At 45.3% G+C, this 18,472-nt stretch overlaps 1 protein-coding gene across 1 annotated transcript; it reads left to right on the forward strand.

Annotated features, from left to right (window-relative positions):
• Positions 1 to 10,415: 10,415 nt before the first annotated feature.
• Positions 10,416 to 10,763, forward strand: LOC310872322 (large ribosomal subunit protein P2-like; the record flags this gene model as incomplete). Its single annotated transcript, XM_083784097.1, has 1 exon — positions 10,416 to 10,763. The coding sequence occupies one exon, from the start codon at positions 10,416 to 10,418 to the stop codon at positions 10,761 to 10,763; it is 348 nt and encodes a 115-aa protein (XP_083640223.1).
• Between the last annotated feature and the right edge of the window lie 7,709 nt (positions 10,764 to 18,472).

Below are 18,472 nucleotides of genomic sequence, written 5' to 3' on the forward strand. Positions count from 1 at the left end.
GTCTGCTGCTGTGCTATGGGGTGCTATCCTTGTTGTCTGCTGCTGTGCTATGGGGTGCTAACCATGCTGTCTGCTGCTGTGCTATGGGGTGCTAACCATGTTGTCTGCTGCTGTGCTATGGGGTGCTATCTTGCTAATTTGTAATTTGGAAGTGAGTTGAAAGAAACTAGCTGTTTGTTACTTTCTGCAGTCTTCAATACTCAACACTACTACTTCAATATACTAGTAGGCTAGGCTGTCTGGGAGACTGTGCATGTTGTTGTTTACATAGTTGTTGAGGAGCGCTCCTATGGCCAGCTTTGAGGGTTTGTGTAAACACACATGATTGTGCTAACACAAACATGGAATGCCATTGACAATGGATGGCCAGCTTTGAATGTACAAATGGAACCAAATGGACCCTTATGGGTCTGTAACTCTTAGCCCTCCAAGCAGAACCCAATGGTACTGAAGTTTCTGACATTTTGTTCGACCCAGTCCATGGGGTCCTGTTGCACCACTACCATGCCACCTGGTACGCAGCCATTCTTAAACAACATGTTTAGCGCCTGGCCGCGCTCTGTGACGACATTATTTCGTGTGAGCGTTTCTGAATATGTTTAGTATAAGTACCCATACATGCCGCTGCGAATATCTCCTGTGGCGCGGAAGCCGTTAAGTATTTTTAATACTTTGTTTGACCGATTTGGTCGCTTTGATTCTTCTCTTCCTTCCTTGTTTATTGACACCTCATTGTACCGCCTATCTGGCTAGCTAGTGGCGCTATAGCTATGACAGAGCAGATCAGAGGCAGGGACGTAGCCGCACAAGCCAACCGCACACCGGGAGGCGGTACAATAAACGGTAAACAAACAAGAAGAAATAAAGCGACCAAATCGGTCAAACAAAGATTAAAAATACTTAACGGCTTCCGCGCCACAGGAGATATTCGCAGCGGGATGTATAGGTACTTAAAGTTCCCGAATTCAGAAGAAAGCAAACAAAAAAAGGACGTCAAACGGCGCAGATTCGATCTTAGAGAGAATTTTTACTTCCGCGTTCTGGAATTCCCATACGAAAATATAGTTCTGACCAGGGACCCAACATAAAACTCATCAAAATTTCAGAAAAGCTTTATGTAGGGTCCCGAAAGGGGCTATGTAACTCTGAGAGTGTACAAATGGAACCAAACTGAGCCCTTTATGGGTCCGTTTGGTTCCATTTGTCCACTCTCAGAGTTAACTTCGACCAACTACCCATTACATGAATTACCGTACAGTACGTACCTAAAGTAGGACGTTTCATATGCAGACCCATGTGAAGTTTTCAAATGGATAAAATGCAAGTCTTTTAGGAAATAGCAGATCTACAAGCACAACAGTGCATTGTGTACTAAAGTAAAGTGCAGAGGGCGTCAGGACGTTGATCTAATCCTGAGAGAGCCAGAGGCAGTTGGCTGGAAGAGGCAGCAGCGTTTTACACTAACCCAATTTCTGTTGTTTTCTCTCTCTTTCTTTCCTGAGGGCTGAGGGCTTTATGCATTGTTTGTGTGTGTGTGTGTGTGTGTGTGTGTGTGTGTGTGTGTGTGTGTGTGTGTGTGTGTGTGTGTGTGTGTGTGTGTGTGTGTGTGTGTGTGTGTGTGTGTGTGTGTGTGTGTGTGTGTGTGTGTGTGTGTGTGTGTGTGTGTGTGTGTGTGTGTGTGTGTGTGTGTAATGGTGCATTTATATAGCGCCTTTATCCAAGGCGCTTTACATAGATTGCGCATTACATTCACACACACATTCATACACCGAGGGCACCAACCTGCACATCGAGAGCAATTAGGGGTTCAGTGTCTTGCTCAAGGACACTTTGAGTATAACTCTGGGGGAGCCCACAGGGTTCGAACTGGCAACTTTACGGTTACCATGATCCAGCCACTCTACCCCTGAGCCACCGCCGCCCTGTGCGTGCGTGAGTGCGTACTTGCGTGCGAGCTTGCGTGTGCCATGTGCGCCTGTGTGTGTGTGTGTCATTTTGTGAATTGCTTCCCATGCGGATGTCTCCGTTAGTCACCGTGGTTGTCCGTCATATAGAAGCCCTCCAGCAGCTTTGCCTTTTTATCACCACCAACGAGTACATGTACAGTATCCACAGCCCAGCAGCTCTGTGGAACCACATGTATAGATTGTACTGTACTGAACTGCCATTACCTGCACACAGAACAATAACGGTGCCAACACTACAAATAGTGGCCCTCTGGGCACATGCTAGGTCTCCACCAGCATAATGGCATTTGTGATGTTTGGACAAAATGTGTGCTATAGGAGTAATATGAAAAACATCACAGATCTGTGTTTGAACACGGTAGAGATTGTGTTTACCGATTTGTGTGATGTATGGATAAAATGTGTGCGAGTAATATAACAGAAATGTGTTTTGCAAACGGGCAGATGTGAAAAATGTTTGTCCTTATTGGCCCCTAGGGGAGAGTGCATATAAAGTTGCACACAGATTGGTGCAGTTATATATATATGTAAAATCAGGAAATGGCCTGTTATAGCGCCACCATGAAGCTAATTGTTTAAGGAAAATGTTTAAGTGCCATTTCTTCCTCTGCCTATATAGTAGGAATGTGCGTGCATAATTATGCACGGAAATCGCACGCTGTGTTAAGATTTGAGGCATTTTGTTCCAAAGGGACAAATCCCGCAACCTTTTGGAAGACAATCTTATAGCCAAAGGGGGATTGAATATGAGGAAGCGGACAGATCAGTGTTGATCACATGACTATAGAGATTGTGTATACTGATTTGCGTGATGTATGGATAAAATGTGTAGGAGTAATCTACAGAAATGTGTCTGGTCGTTGGCATCCTGAGAGTGGGTGTGCACAGTGTGGCATCGGCCGGACCAACGTTGCCAGAGATTAACTGTACACGGATGGACGCACACGCACACACGCACGCATGCACACGCACACACACACGCACACACACGCTGGCGTCCATATCGGCATATAGGGCACTGTTCCCAGGGTCCTTGTACCTTTTTGAGGGGCGCTATAGCCTATCCTGGCGCAGCCAGCCTTCATCTGCCTTTGCGATGCACATTTCCCTCATGCAGTGCAGCGCAGTGGAATATTAGTATCGCAACACCAGGCTAGAGTTATAGCCCCTCGTATGTCCAGCTCCTTTTTACCCTCTAGTTACTAGAGGGAAAGTGTATGCATGTACTATGTAAACTCTTCATTTCCTTTTTCCAGCCATTCAGTTGCAAAAAATATATATATATTTCTTTATAATTTGGGGGTCCTCCAAAATAATTTGGTGACCCCCCCGATGGGTCGCGACCCACGGGTTGAAAACCCTTGCTCTAGTACACCAACTATCTTTGTTCTAAACAGCAGATTGTCTATTTTCAGACATTCAGACAATGCCCTCCCAACATTGGCCGAGTTATTTGGGTTCACAGCAGCACACCAATTAAATTGTTGAAATGCAATGCATTTGTAATTTTCTATGTGACTTTAATATGAAACTATACAATATGACTGTTATAGTAGGAGCTCTATGCAGTAGCCCTGGGGTGTTTTCATATTTTCTAATTTGGCCCCTTTTGAATAAAAGTTTGGACACCCCCTGGTTTAAGTGGTTAAAGTTGCCTTAAAGACCCGTAAAGAAGTGTCTCTTTGAGGAGCCATCTTTGGGTCTACTCTCTACGGTATCTGTGTGTCTGCCGTCCAAGGCGTCTATATGCTGCTTTTATTTCAGTTTAACAGCAGCAGCTCGCCTCCCAACAGATAAGGAATTGATTGGCCTATAGTGTAAATCAACAGCAACAAGACAACAAAAACTAACTTAGGGATTGCTGAAAAGCTTAAAAATTGACTAAAACTTCATGGCTGCCACTTGCTAGGAACAGGCCCGATCTCTCTGTAACAGCAGCGTGCTAGCAGCAGCATCTGGTCCAATAAGCTGACAACACCGCGTTGCAGGCTCAGCGCTTGTCCATCGGTATTTTCAGCTAAAGCCCCCCCCCCCCCACAATAACAGACAGAGATACTAGCATGGAGGCCTGATGGGTGCCATTCTAGGGGTTTAAGTATGGCCTGACAGCGGATCTGTTTCCGCTGCACAACGCCCGTTGATAAGTGGAGTGTTGCAGTGCTGTGTTTGTGACTGAGGAGGGGGAGGGGGAGGAGGGGGAGGCACCCAGCCCCCACCAGAGACCCCCACATGTCACCCCCCAGGCTGTGAGGAAATGGATGTGCTTCATTTCAGCCGCCCATAATGTCTGCAGGGGCTGGGGGGGTTACCTGGTGGGCTGGGGGGTGGGTACCACGTGCCTCTGTATTAAAACTGTCCATCGTCTTAGCGTTCGCATCTTTGCACCTTCTCCATCGAGGGGGGGGGGGGGGGGGGGGGGGGTTATGTCTTCATCAACCCCCTGGTTGGGGGGGGGGGGGGGGGGGTTATGTCTTTGCCTGCCACCACCGTGTTGTACTGGTGGAAAGTAACATTTACTCAAGTACAGAGAATTTCCATAATTTAATTTAATCGGTTGGCTTTAATTGGTTTACATTTAGGTTGTTGCACAAAGCATGGATTGACAGATCAAGCCCTATAGTTTTGTATATACTCAGACAAATTGTGAAAACGTTTGACTAAACTTTTACTTTGCTTCCAATACCATTGCTTGAGTAGCCTTTACAGATATTTGTATATTGTGTGGTACTCTGCTACTTTTACTACAAGAATAATCTGAACTCAAACTGCCTCCCCCTGGCCAGCCGAAAGGAACTGGTTGGAATAACGTGTTCCTTCCACGCGCGGCTACGTCCAACCAGGGAAACTCCCCCCTGTCAGGTGTAAAGGAGCAACTTGGACACTCAGGCATGAAGGAAGCATGAGTTCAAGTCCGTTGCTCTCCCCTTGTCCCCCATATATGGGGGACTAGGTTGGTGGAGGGTGTGTAGAGCCCAGGATCACATTAGATGATTGACACAGGGGTGACAAATGGGTTACAAAATCGTGGGATAAAAAATATATTTTCAAGAATAATCTGAGTATGTATTCTTCCGTCACTGGCGTGTGCGTGGCAACGCCTGCATGGTATAACACATTGAGTCAGCCTGTGTCGTGTGGATAGAATTGCCGAAATAGCAATGAGAAGGAAAGAGAGTGGAGTATGAACTATGTCAAAAAAGTAAGATGGAGTTGATTGGAAGTTTCACTTATTTTCTTCCTTCTTTTTTTGAAGGACTCTATAATAGACTTCATTTGAAGTTGATGGGTGTGAATTTTACACATTGATATTTTGCTGCAAACTGCTCCTCTGAAAACGGATGACAGCTGATTTGTCTTAACCCATTCTGACCTGAGATCAGATTCTAAAAATGTCTTCTACATCCTGACAGTTTTCTGAAAAAGCTATGTTTCTATGTCAGTCGTTCTTCGATTTTTCAAAAATAGCAGACCTACAAGCTCGTAGCGCGCCACTCGGTGGCGCGCTATGAGCTTGTAGATCTGCTATTTTTCAATGGCTAAAGCATAACATAATGCTAACACCAAAAGGGGTTCCCGCCCAAAATGTCATAAACAAGACAGACCATGAAATTGTGAGCAGTCTGACAATTCTCGACAATTCTTCATCCGTGTGGCTCATGCAGCTCCACAACTCTTGATTCAAAAGTTTGGGTTAAAAGCGATGAATACCAAATTAAGGTGTCAAAGCACATTTAAATCTTTCAACGTTATAATACAGCAGCACAGGTCAAACCAGGTCTCCGTGTAGTTCTACAGCAAAGCTTAATATTGTACTTTATATTGTCTCTTGCGAAAAATAACTTCTCCACAAGCTAACTATAGCTACTGCAGCTAACTACGTGTCACAATGTGACGTGTGGATCTACGTGTAGCTTGTAGATCAGTTTAGAACCTGCCATTATTGATCATTTTCTTAACGATTATTCAATAGATTAAATTTTTGATCAATCAATTTATCGAGAGGTGCATTTTCATATCAATAATCGATTGATTGATCGCTGAACCACATGAGCGTTAATACTTTGATCGCGCAATAGTGAAAATAGTAGCTCTCACCTAGCTCACAACATGGCTTGTCGCGACCCTTTGTGAGCTTATAGATCGTCTATATCTTCACAACTTTACACATTTTAGGCTACATGCCTAAATCAGGGATATATTATTAATCGATTATTTTATTGCTTTATTTGTCGATACTTATAACAATTGATTGTTTGGATTAACCGGGGCGCCCCTAGAGCAGTTATCTTTGGGCAAGCGTGGTGTCTGCACAAAGGTCATTGAGCTAAATTTGACCATAGCAACTTGCCAAAATGTGATGATTTCAGCACATTTGGGCAAGTTGCTATGGCCTAATTTAGTTTGTATGCAAAACTAATGCTTGGAATGGATTCAGCATCATGAAAACCCCCTAGGTTGACACGTCATATGCTACTTAAAGCATAAGGACATTTAGAAAATATTGTCTTTATAATAGGATGTCAATGGTGGCCATACTGTACAGGCCATTTTCAACACTTTCCCATCAGACAGTTCCAGGCAACTTTATGTCTGTTATTCAGGATATATTGAAGATGAAAAATAAGCTGAGTTTTAGTTGGAGGTTGAGGTTGATCCTGTATTTCCCATAGATTTCCTGTACTACACAGCAGGGAACGCCAGCCTGCTCCTGCATTTTGTTCAGCGACTCTCAGCAGTATGTACACTTGTACAGTGTGTACAGTATGGTGCAACAGAAGACTCTGTACGCCGTATGGTGCAACAGAAGATTCAGTTTCACCTTCATTGTTCATCTAAGCAGGGGAGATATCATTCCTTCAGAATGATGTAGTATGGGGGGGGGGGGCTGGGGGCTGTGGGGGAGGGGGGGGGGGGCTGTGGGGGGGCTGTGGAAGCAAAAACAGAAAGAGAAGCAGAAAAAAACGCATAACATTACGGCAACTGGAAAGGTGCTGTGCCTGCCAATGCCACATCTCCACCACGAGTATTGCCAGCAGTGTTGATTTTGACAGAATAGTTGTCATTTGACTTGAATAGTTTTCATTCTTCCTCTTTCGTGTATCATCCTCAAATGTCCAACTCCAAGTATCGAGTATCCATGTTGCCCTTGTCTCTGGTCCCACGTGGAAGAGGGGGGGGGGGGGGGGGGTCTGTACAGGGGGGGGGGGGGGGGGGGGGGGGCTCAGGCTCGCCACACTGTCCTCCAAGCCCCACCTCTTCATTGATGATTTGAAGCAGCCGACTCCAGTGCGCAGGTGCATGGTTCAGTATAGGGTCAAGGTTCAAGGAGTTTTATTGTCATTCCATACGTAAGTACAGAACGAAATTGTATTACAGTACGTCTAAAAACACTAAAATACTTAAAAACCTATAGTGCAACAAAAAAATCATTTGCACAACCGACTGATATTTGCACAGTGCCCATAAGAAGCAGCAGCACTAAAAACAGCAGTAAAAAGAACCAGTTCATGTGTCACGGCTCAGGTTCATAGTGCAGAGTTCATGTGTCACGGCTCAGGTTCATAGTGCAGAGTTCATGTGTCAGGGCTCAGGTTCATAGTGCAGAGTTCATGTGTCACGGCTCAGGTTCATAGTGCAGAGTTCATGTGTCACGGCTCAGGTTCATAGTGCAGAGTTCATGTGTCACGGCTCAGGTTCATAGTGCAGAGTTCATGTGTCACGGCTCAGGTTCATAGTGCAGAGTTCATGTGTCACGGCTCAGGTTCATAGTGCAGAGTTCATGTGTCACGGCTCAGGTTCATAGTGCAGAGTTCATGTGTCACGGCTCAGGTTCATAGTGCAGAGTTCATGTGTCACGGCTCAGGTTCATAGTGCAGAGTTCATGTGTAATCAGCAGATCACTGTAGTGCAAAAGGTCACAGTTCAGCGTCTACTGTACTGCCGGCATGGCAGGTCCTCTCCCTCAACGCCATCCCCCGGTCGGGGTCACACATGTAGTAGTGGTGCATACAGCAGACTCCCACTCCGTCTTCCAAGACGCCGCCAGCCAGTCCTCCATGCAGCCATGCACTGGTGGACGAGTCCTCCAGCCATGCACTGGTGGACGAGTCCTCCAGCCATGCACTGGTGGACGAGTCCTCCATGCAGCCATGCACTGGTGGACGAGTCCTCCATGCAGCCATGCACTGGTGGACGAGTCCTCCATGCAGCCATGCACTGGTGGACGAGTCCTCCAAGCGATGGACTGGTGGACGAGTCCTCTCCAGCCATGCACTGGTGGACGAGTCCTCTCCAGCCATGCACTGGTGGACGAGTCCTCTCCAGCCATGCACTGGTGGACGAGTCCTCTCCAGCCATGCACTGGTGGACGAGTCCTCCAGCCATGCACTGGTGGACGAGTCCTCCAGCCATGCACTGGTGGACGAGTCCTCCAGCCATGCACTGGTGGACGAGTCCTCCAGCCATGCACTGGTGGACGAGTCCTCTCCAACCATGCACTGGTGGACGAGTCCTCCAGCCATGCACTGGTGGACGAGTCCTCCAGCCATACACTGGTGGACGAGTCCTCTCCAACCATGCACTGGTGGACGAGTCCTCTCCAGCCATGCACTGGTGGACGAGTCCTCCAGCCATGCACTGGTGGACGAGTCCTCCAGCCATGCACTGGTGGACGAGTCCTCCAGCCATGCACTGGTGGACGAGTCCTCCGGGATGGAACGTAGCATCTCTTGTGCCGTCTTGTTGTTGTAAGGGTGGGTGGCGGGACTGGAGTCTGTGTTGGAGGCTCTATTTCCACTGTAGTGTTGGACTGAAGCCCCATGAAGTGAACGGAGTTGTCGTAACTCTGTCTTACTCTATGGCTCTGGTGTGTTATATAACAACTGCCTAATCAACTGTTGAAGGGGCTATAACACCCCCCCCCCCCAGTTATTATTCAACACAGAGCACACTAGCCAACAACAGAATAAAAAGGAATTTTGAGAACCGAACGGATGATCTTCTAAAAGATTATAAAATTATATTGGCCTACAGAAAAAACTAAAACCTTAAAGATTATCTGGTACACAGCAAGCTAAAATAAATCAACACACCAGCACGCCAGGGACCAGAATACTTCAAACCCAAACAATTAGTCAAAAACAAAACGTGTGTTAGAGATTAAACAACAAATAACAGTCAGAACCAGCAACTGCATTTATTTAACCCATTCTGACCTGAGATCAGATTCTATAAACGTCTTCTACATCCTGACAGTTTTTTGATAAAGCTGTTTCTATGTCAGTCGTTCTTCGAATTTTCAAAAATAGCAGACCTACAAGCTCGTATCGCGCCACTCGGTGGCGCGATATGAGCTTGTAGATCTGCTATTTTTAAATAGCTAAAGCACGACATGATGCTAATACCAAAATGGGTTCCCATTAAGAATGGGTTAATCACATGTGAAAAATTTGGTTTACAATATGTCGGAGAAACGGGTAAAACAATAGCTACAAGGCTGGGACAACACAGATACAATATTAACAATGCAAAAAAGACAACCACAAGATTTGTGCAACATTTCATGGCTCACGGCATTGAAGCTCTAAAATGCGCTGGACTTCAACACAATCCCAACTGGACAGTAGGACAAAGACGTTTTAATGAAAAACAGTGGATACACATGTGCCTACACATGTGCACTGAAGTTTTTTAATTCCCCCCCCCCGAAAGTGTGTGTGTGTGTGTGTGTGTGTCCGAGACACTCTAAACCCTGGCTAAAAGTTAACCCTCGCAGGCTGAGACCCAGGGTGCACTTCCAAAATTAGGAAGTGACCTCACCATAAATTGTCTTTTATTTGTAAACCTGTGTATATCAAATACATATCAAATACCTTAGTTACCACGACATCGTTCATGTGAACTATAGTTTGCTTTATGTTTATTCATTGTAATTATCAAAATCACACCCGTGTGAAGTGAGGGGCGTCCTTATCATCTCATTCCGGCCGATCACACTTTGCGTCCTCATCAATGTTTGTGGTTCACACAAACACTCAAAATTGTCCATTCTTTGTGAATGGCATTTAATGTTTGTGTTTAGGACAACGTTTGGGTTACACACACCAAGAGCTGGACAGGTTCTGCAGGTTCCAAGCACGGAGTCTCCATATACGGGCATAAAATAATAATTAGAGGTTTTGCCAAATTGGCCATACATACAGTTTGAGTTACGTTCATGGTGTATACCACAACAGTGACATAATTACATCATCATGTAATGACATCATCATGTAATGACATCACGACGCCATCATCGCAACAATGTCAACTGTGCTTTAAAATGGAACGACACGCCGTGTGTCTGCCCAGACGACGACGCCCCCCTGCAGACCCGCCCATAGATCACTGAGCAAAGACACTTCTCCACTCTAAACCCATTGTTAGTAAGAAACCGCTTTCCTCCTCAGAATGCGCTACGTCGCCACCTACCTCCTGGCCGTGCTGGGCGGCAACGCCAACCCCTCGGCCCACGACATCAAGCGCATCCTGGGCAGCGTGGGCGTCGAGGCCGACGAGGGGCACCTGAACAGGGTGGTGGGCGAGCTGAACGGGAAGGACATCAACAAGGTCATCAGCTCCGGCCTGACCAGGCTGGCGTCCGTGCCCGCGGGCGGCGGCCATAGCAGTGCCATAGCGGCTCCCGCTGCTGCGTCCGCCACAGCCTCTAAACCCGTGGTGCCCGCCGTGGAAGAGAAGGAAGAGAAGGACGACTCGGAAGGCTCCGACGACGACATGGGCTTCGGACTCTTTGATTAACCCGTTCTGACCTGAGATCAGATTCATACGAGGTTTCCACTGGACACACACTGGTCTGATTAACCCATCAGACGATAACGCCATGTGGCATCTATGGGACCCCCAATCTACACTGGACAATCTTACTCTGAGAGGGTGCAAATCTGTAACTGATGGAACCAAACAGATGATACAGACCCCCATCGGTCCATTTGGACCCCCTGGGTGGGCCCTGGACCCGATGTTGAGAACCAGTGGAATCTGAATCTGCCTTTTCAATGTTGAAAAAAAGTACACTTTAAAAATACTAAACAATATGTCGGTTGGTGCGTGTGTACTGGATGAAGGTCATGTATGTATATATTTTGGAGGATACAGCCAAGCCCAACTATAGAATGCAAATGACATTGAACAAGAACGCCATCACAATGACCACCCGGCCTTCAAGCACTCCGATCCGGATCGACACCTGTTCAAAACTGTCTCTCTGTCAGAAGAATATGTTTATTTGAGGCCATCTGAACGACGGAGGACAAAAGGATGAACAGTAACATCGTATAGCGTTTCACAACGAGGCCAACTGAACTGCAGCACGCTTTCTGCTCGGCTCCTTCAGAAAGAGATGCCTATAAAACAGAAGGCTGTACATAATATTTTGCCGGAAGGAATATCTAGGGAGTAGAACCGCTGCTCCTTCGCCTGGAAAGGAGCCAGCTGAGGTGGTCTGGGGCATCTGGTTAGGATGCCTCTCGGGCGCCTCCCTAGGGAGGTCCTCGACGCACGTCCCACTGGGAGGAGACCCCGCGGCAGACCAAGGACCACGTCCCACTGGGAGGAGACCCGGGGCAGACCAAGGACCACGTCCCACTGGGAGGAGACCCCAGGGCGGACCAAGGACCACGTCCCACTGGGAGGAGACCCCGGGGCAGACCAAGGACCACGTCCCACTGGGAGGAGACATCGGGGCAGACCAAGGACCACGTCCCACTGGGAGGAGACCCCGGGGCAGACCAAGGACCACGTCCCACTGGGAGGAGACCCCGGGGCAGACCAAGGACCACGTCCCACTGGGAGGAGACCCCCGGGGCAGACCAAGGTGCAGTTCGAGGAGGAAACACATCGACTCACTAGAAGGAACGTCTCTAGATCCCCCAGGAGGAAGTCATTAATGTTGCTCTGCAGAGAGGGAAGTCTGGAACACTCTGGTGGAGCTGTAGCCCCCGCGACCCGAATATGGATAAGCGGTTGAAGATGGATCGATGGAATATCTAGGGTTCTGCTACTGTACGTACCACCACAGAGAGCACCCTGACTGGCTTCAGCACTGCCTCGTATCAATTGTATAGTGCAATGCCATTGTAACGACACTGTTATAAGTTACTCCCCATTGTAACGACACTGTTATAAGTTACTCCCCATTGTAACGACACTGTTATAAGTTACTCCCCATTGTAACGACACTGTTATAAGTTACTCCCCATTGTAACTACACTGTTATAAGTTACTCCCCATTGTAACTACACTGTTATAAGTTACTCCCCATTGTAACTACACTGTTATAAGTTACTCCCCACACATTTCTGTGTTGCCACAAATTCTGCATAATCCTTCTGGCTCACCTCGCCAGTGAGAAGCCACCACAGAGGACGTACCCCCAAAATATATTTTTGTTCTCCAATTATTTTAAAGAACTGTTTTTTTTCCTCCTCATTGTAATGAAAATGCAACGTAAAGTTAAGATGATTGTAATCAAAAATAATTTGTAATCAAACAAATCAATTTACACTCATCATAGTGCTTGTTGAATGCCATCAGTTTGAACGATCAATCTGAAATTGAACATGGGTAATTCGTATTACTGCAATGTAGAAATACTCTGTTACAAGTTAAAGTCGGGAATTCAATATGTACTTACGTAAAAGTATTGGCATCAGAATGTACTTAAAGTACTCGATATGCGGAATGTCCCATTTTTTAAATGTATACAGAAAATCAGCACACAATGTGCGACATCTTCTACCCTCTCAGCCATGATTCGACATTGACATAAAGTGATAAAAGTAATAAAAATCTAAATATACAAAGTAACTAGTAACTCCTAAAGGGTTCAAATATAGTAAATGTATTGGATCCGAAGTCAAGTAGATGTAAAAGTAAAGTATTGGAAATACTCAAAGTACAAATATCACAAAAATATACTTAAGTACAGTACTTAAGTAAATGCATTTTGTTACTTTACACCACTGCATTTATGGTTGGGGACAGGGATCTCAGTTTCTCCATGGATTAGTGGCCCTAGTCCAGGTGTAGCTAATGGGTTAACGCTACACCTCAGTAATGGCTGCGCCCATGGTACACCTCACTAAGGGCTGTGCCTCGGTAATGGCTGCGCCCATGGGGCACCCTTCAGTAATGGCTGCGCCCATGGGGCACCTCGGTAATGGCTGCGCCTCGGTAATGGCTGCGCCCATGGGGCACCCTTCAGTAATGGCTGCGCCCATGGGGCACCTCGGTAATGGCTGCGCCCATGGGGCACCCTTCGGTAATGGCTGCACACATGGGACACCTCAGTAATGGCTGTGCCCATGGGGCACCTCAGTAATGGTTGCGCCCATGGGGCACCTCAGTAATGGCTGCGCCCATGGGGCACCTCGGTAATGGCTGCGCCCATGGGGCACCTCGGTAATGGCTGCGCCCATGGGGCACCTCGGTAATGGCTGCGCCCATGGGGCACCTCGGTAATGGCTGCGCCCATGGGGCACCTCAGTAATGGCTGCGCCCATGGGGCACCTCGGTAATGGCTGCGCCCATGGGGCACCTCGGTAATGGCTGCGCCCATGGGGCACCCTTCGGTAATGGCTGCGCCCATGGGGCACCTCGGTAATGGCTGCGCCCATGGGGCACCCTTCAGTAATGGCTGCACACATGGGACACCTCAGTAATGGCTGTGCCCATGGGGCACCTCAGTAATGGTTGCGCCCATGGGGCACCTCAGTAATGGTTGCGCCCATGGGGCACCTCAGTAATGGTTGCGCCCATGGGGCACCTCAGTAATGGCTGCGCCCATGGGACACCTCAGTAATGGCTGCGCCCATGGGGCAGCCTTCAGGCTGTTCTGTCTGGAATGACCTATGACAATAAGAGGTGGTCTGGCATTTACATCCTTTAATTAAGTACAAATCGAAAATAAATGGTTACTCCACATCCAAACCTGTGACCGTGTAGTCTAATAGTCTAGTGCACTTTGATTGAGCACTCCTGTATTAGGCCTACTTCAATCCTGTACCTGTACTATTTGAAAGCAATGCTGCACCTTATGCACAGGCTACTTTATAGCTATAAATCCATCATATCACCCTTAAAAAGACCCTGCTAAATTTACACTTGCATTTGCATTTTACACCTTTGTACTTTCCTTGTGTATGCAATTTCTTTTAATGCTTTGTTTCCTAATGTAAGATAGTGTTTGCTTGTTTTGTTTTATGTTTCCATGTGGGGACTGTGGGTGAAAATTAGCATTTTTGCTAAATCCGGTATGGGTTGTTTACATTGCATTTATGTAATGTCTATTAATATGCAAATTGTCCCGTCTAAATAAACAGATAAAGTAAAATAGAGTGAGTGAGCGTCCGTGCGTGTTTCGGGGCCTCTGTTCCCCCGTCGTGTGTCTCTCCTCTTCATCACCTCTCCTCTTCATCATACTGACATGATACTGGCTCCAGACCTGAATCGCTAGCCACTTTAAGCTAACACTTTATTTTTATTTTTATTGATGAATAAATGAAAAAAACACATGTGTACATTTTGTTGTATCCGGCATGTAAATACCCCCCCCCCCCCAATCAAGGTCAGAACAAGACAAATAAAACAAAGACAGACAGTACAAGACAGTAAAAGTAATTGGTAAACTAGTTTTGAAAGTACTAATGAACATATTAAGAAGAAAAAAATAAAAATAATAATAAAATAAATAAAATAAAATAAACAGCATTTTCCATCAGGGTATGGTATCTAGGTTACATACATTGTATCCAGTTTAGATAGTAAGCCACAGCCTTTTTTACCTGTAAAATAAATCACACCCGTGTGAAGTGGGGCGCCCTCATCATCATACAACATCGTCACAGACTTCTTACTGACAGTTGAGAGTTGAAAGACTCCTATATTATTTATAATACAACATATCAATGTTTGTGTTGCGCAATGTTTGTGTTTACACTATGGCGTACACAAATCTGCAGCTTCCACCTTAAAAACAAGGAGGCCAAACGGGAGCTCAACGTAACCTGGGACGGAATAAGGCTTGAGAACCACCAGCACCCAGTCTACCTGGGAGTGACTTTAGACCGTACCCTCAGCTACAAAGAGCACATCCAGAAGACGAGAGCCAAAGTGTCCACCAGGAACAACCTCCTGCGCCAATTAACCAACTCAAAGTGGGGAGCTCACCCAACCACGCTGCGCACAACGGCACTAGCCCTGTGTTTTTCCACCGCTGAATATGCCTGCCCTGCATGGTATAAATCAAGTCACGCACACAAACTAGACCCCATCCTCAACGAGACCTGCAGGATAATGACTGGGTGCATCAAAACAACCCCCACACCCTGCCTCTACGCCCTCTCTGGAATTGCCCCCCCTGACATCCGCAGAGCAGTCACCGCCAAAGCCGAGCGCACAAAGCAGGCCCATGACAACCGGCACTCACTGCATGAACACTCTGCCCCCCAAAAACGGCTCAGGTCCAGAAGCAGCTTCCTGGATACCACTGCAGAACTGGAGACCATCTGTCGCCAGGACCACGGAGTGGCACAACCAGTGGAACGGCATGGGTAGCCGGACAGCCCAGTGGACAGAGAGAGGCATCACCCCAGAGGAATGTCTCGCGACTGGCCATGACCAACCTTGGGCCGTCTGGAAGACCCTGAACCGTCTGCGGGTCGGCGAAGGACGCTGCAAGGCATCCATGAAAAAATGGAACATATTCTTTTCTGATGCATGCGTGTGTGGCGAACCACAAACAATGGACCACATCATGATGTGTATCTCTGCTCCACAATGTACTGGAGATGACCTGGCCGGGCCAAATGCTGCTGCACTCGCCTGCGCCAACCACTGGAAAGACGTGATATAGAAGATGGCCAGACACGAAGAAGACTATGGCGTAAAATTGTCCATTCATTGTCAGTGGGAATTGAATGTTTGTTAGGACAAAGTTTGTGCACACAATAAAATCTGGACATAGGAGGAGGGGCTAGGGGAGGGGCTAGCGCCTCTCAAAAAGAACTAGTGGCTGTGAGATGACTGATGTCACTGATGCAAAAAGAAGACTGCTTTATACAGGGATTTTATTAGACAGAGAACTAAAGAGGCAGAAGATAAATACAAAAAATATAAAAATAAGTTAACTAGCATCACAAGGGTAAGCAAGAAAGAATACTATATGAATAAATTAGATAAGAACAAAAACAATATTAAAGGGATATGGAATATATTAAACAGTATTATAAGAGATGGTGCCAAACAAAACAGTCTACCTAAATATTTTATTGAAAATTATATTGAAAACTACAATTTGGAGGAGGTGGCAGATCGCTTCAATCAGTTTTTTGTCAATGTGGGTCCTGATCTAGGTAGCAAAATTCCCAATCGAGGATCAGATGGAGTGCATATGGAGGAATTGGTTGACAGAAATCCCTACTCAATGTTCCTGACTGATGTGGATGAAAACGAAATTTTTGATCTAGTTGCAAATTGTAAAAACAAAACATCCACAGATTTTATGATATTGACATGACATTGGTCAAACAGATCATCGAGGGGATTTCCAAACCATTTACACATATTGCAATTTATCATTCCAAACCATTCCCAGACCAAATTAAAATAGCAAAAGTCATTCCACTGTACAAAAATGGAAGCAAACACCACTTCACAAACTACAGACCTGTCTCATTGTTGCCACAATTTTCCAAGATACTGGAGAAACTTTTTAATAGCAGATTAGATTCATTTTTAGAAAAATGTAATGTACTCTCAGAGAGTCAATATGGTTTTAGAACAAACAGATCAACATCTCAGGCTTTAACAGAATCCATAGAAAGAATAACAGACGCAATTGACAATCATCAATATGCAGTCGGAATATTCATTGACCTTAAGAAGGCTTTTGACACTATCCATCACACTATTATTAAACAAATTAGAGAAAATTGGTATTAGAGGACGGGCAATTGAATGGATTAAAAGCTACTTGGACAGACGGCAACAGTTTGTGAAGTTGGGTTTGCATAGTTCAAATTGCTTGGACATTGCTTGTGGCGTCCCCCAGGGGTCAGTATTGGGGCCCAAACTCTTTATTTTATATATCAATGATATTTGCAAAGTATCACAGCTGCTATCATTGGTACTTTTTGCAGACGACACAAATGTTTTCTGCTCCGGGGATAATTTGGCCAAATTACAGGGTGACATCAATGGTGAATTACGGAAATTAAAATTATGGTTTGATCAGAATAAACTATCTTTAAATGTTAGCAAGACTAAGTACATGCTATTTGGTAAATGCAGGACTAACACTCAGGTACATATCCAAATAGATGGGGTTGCTATTGAACGGGTGCATGAAAACACATTTCTAGGTGTGACAATTGACGATGGGCTTAGCTGGAAAACACACATCACAAACGTAAAATATAAAGTAGCTAGAAGTATAGCAGTCATAAATAAAGCAAAACAGGTTCTAGATCTCAAGTCACTTCACACCCTCTACTGTTCCTTAGTCTTGCTATATTTCCATTACTGTGCTGAGGTATGGGGTAACAACTACAAAACATCAATTCATTCACTTGTCATTTTGCAAAAGAGAGCAATAAGGACTATTCACAAGGTTGGTTATCTGGAACACACAAATACACACTTTAGGCTATACAATAAAAATTGCTCAAATTCACAGACATTGTAACGTACCAGACAGCAATAACAATGTACAAAGCCAAGAACCATAAATTACCAGCAAATATTCAAAATCTGTTTCATGATCGGGAGGGAGGTTATAATCTGAGGGGAGAACTCAACTTTAAAACTTTAAATCGTAATACCACATTGAAAAGTTTCTGCATTTCCATTTCTGGTGTAACACTTTGGAACAGCTTGAGCGAGGAACAAAAGCAATGTCCAAGCATCAATCAATTTAAAGCAATGTACAAAAACATGATATTTTCAAGATACAGGGAGGAAGAAAATTGATTTCACGAGTACTCAAAATATATTATATTTATGTATATTATATATTATATTATATTTGTGTAGAATGTTTTGTTATATGGGTATTAAATTGTCTATATATTAAAATAGACAATCTTTGGATTACGTATAATATGGATGTATGTGTAACTGAAAAGTAATTTCAGTTAAAGAGGGGTGGGAGTTTATAAGTTTTTACTTCTTCTCACTCCTTTTCGGATATGCTTAGATTTATTTATTGTATTTTCCTTTTATTTCTTTTTGCTATTTTTTCTGTTAACTTTTTTATTTAAATAATTTTTCATTGTGAATTGCAAGGAATTGTTCTGTTTATTGGCATATTCGAAATAAACATGACAAACAAACTGATCCTGCTGTGACCATAGAGCGTCGCAGTCCCGCACCCTTCCAGAATGACCAGCGGCCCGGAAGACAATTGAGCCTCGTAGCCCTACAAAGATCGGCTCCTGACAAATCATGACAAT

This window comes from Protomyctophum parallelum (assembly GCF_964188405.1).
Source record: "Protomyctophum parallelum genome assembly, chromosome: 15".
Classification (NCBI taxonomy): Eukaryota; Metazoa; Chordata; class Actinopteri; order Myctophiformes; family Myctophidae; genus Protomyctophum; species Protomyctophum parallelum.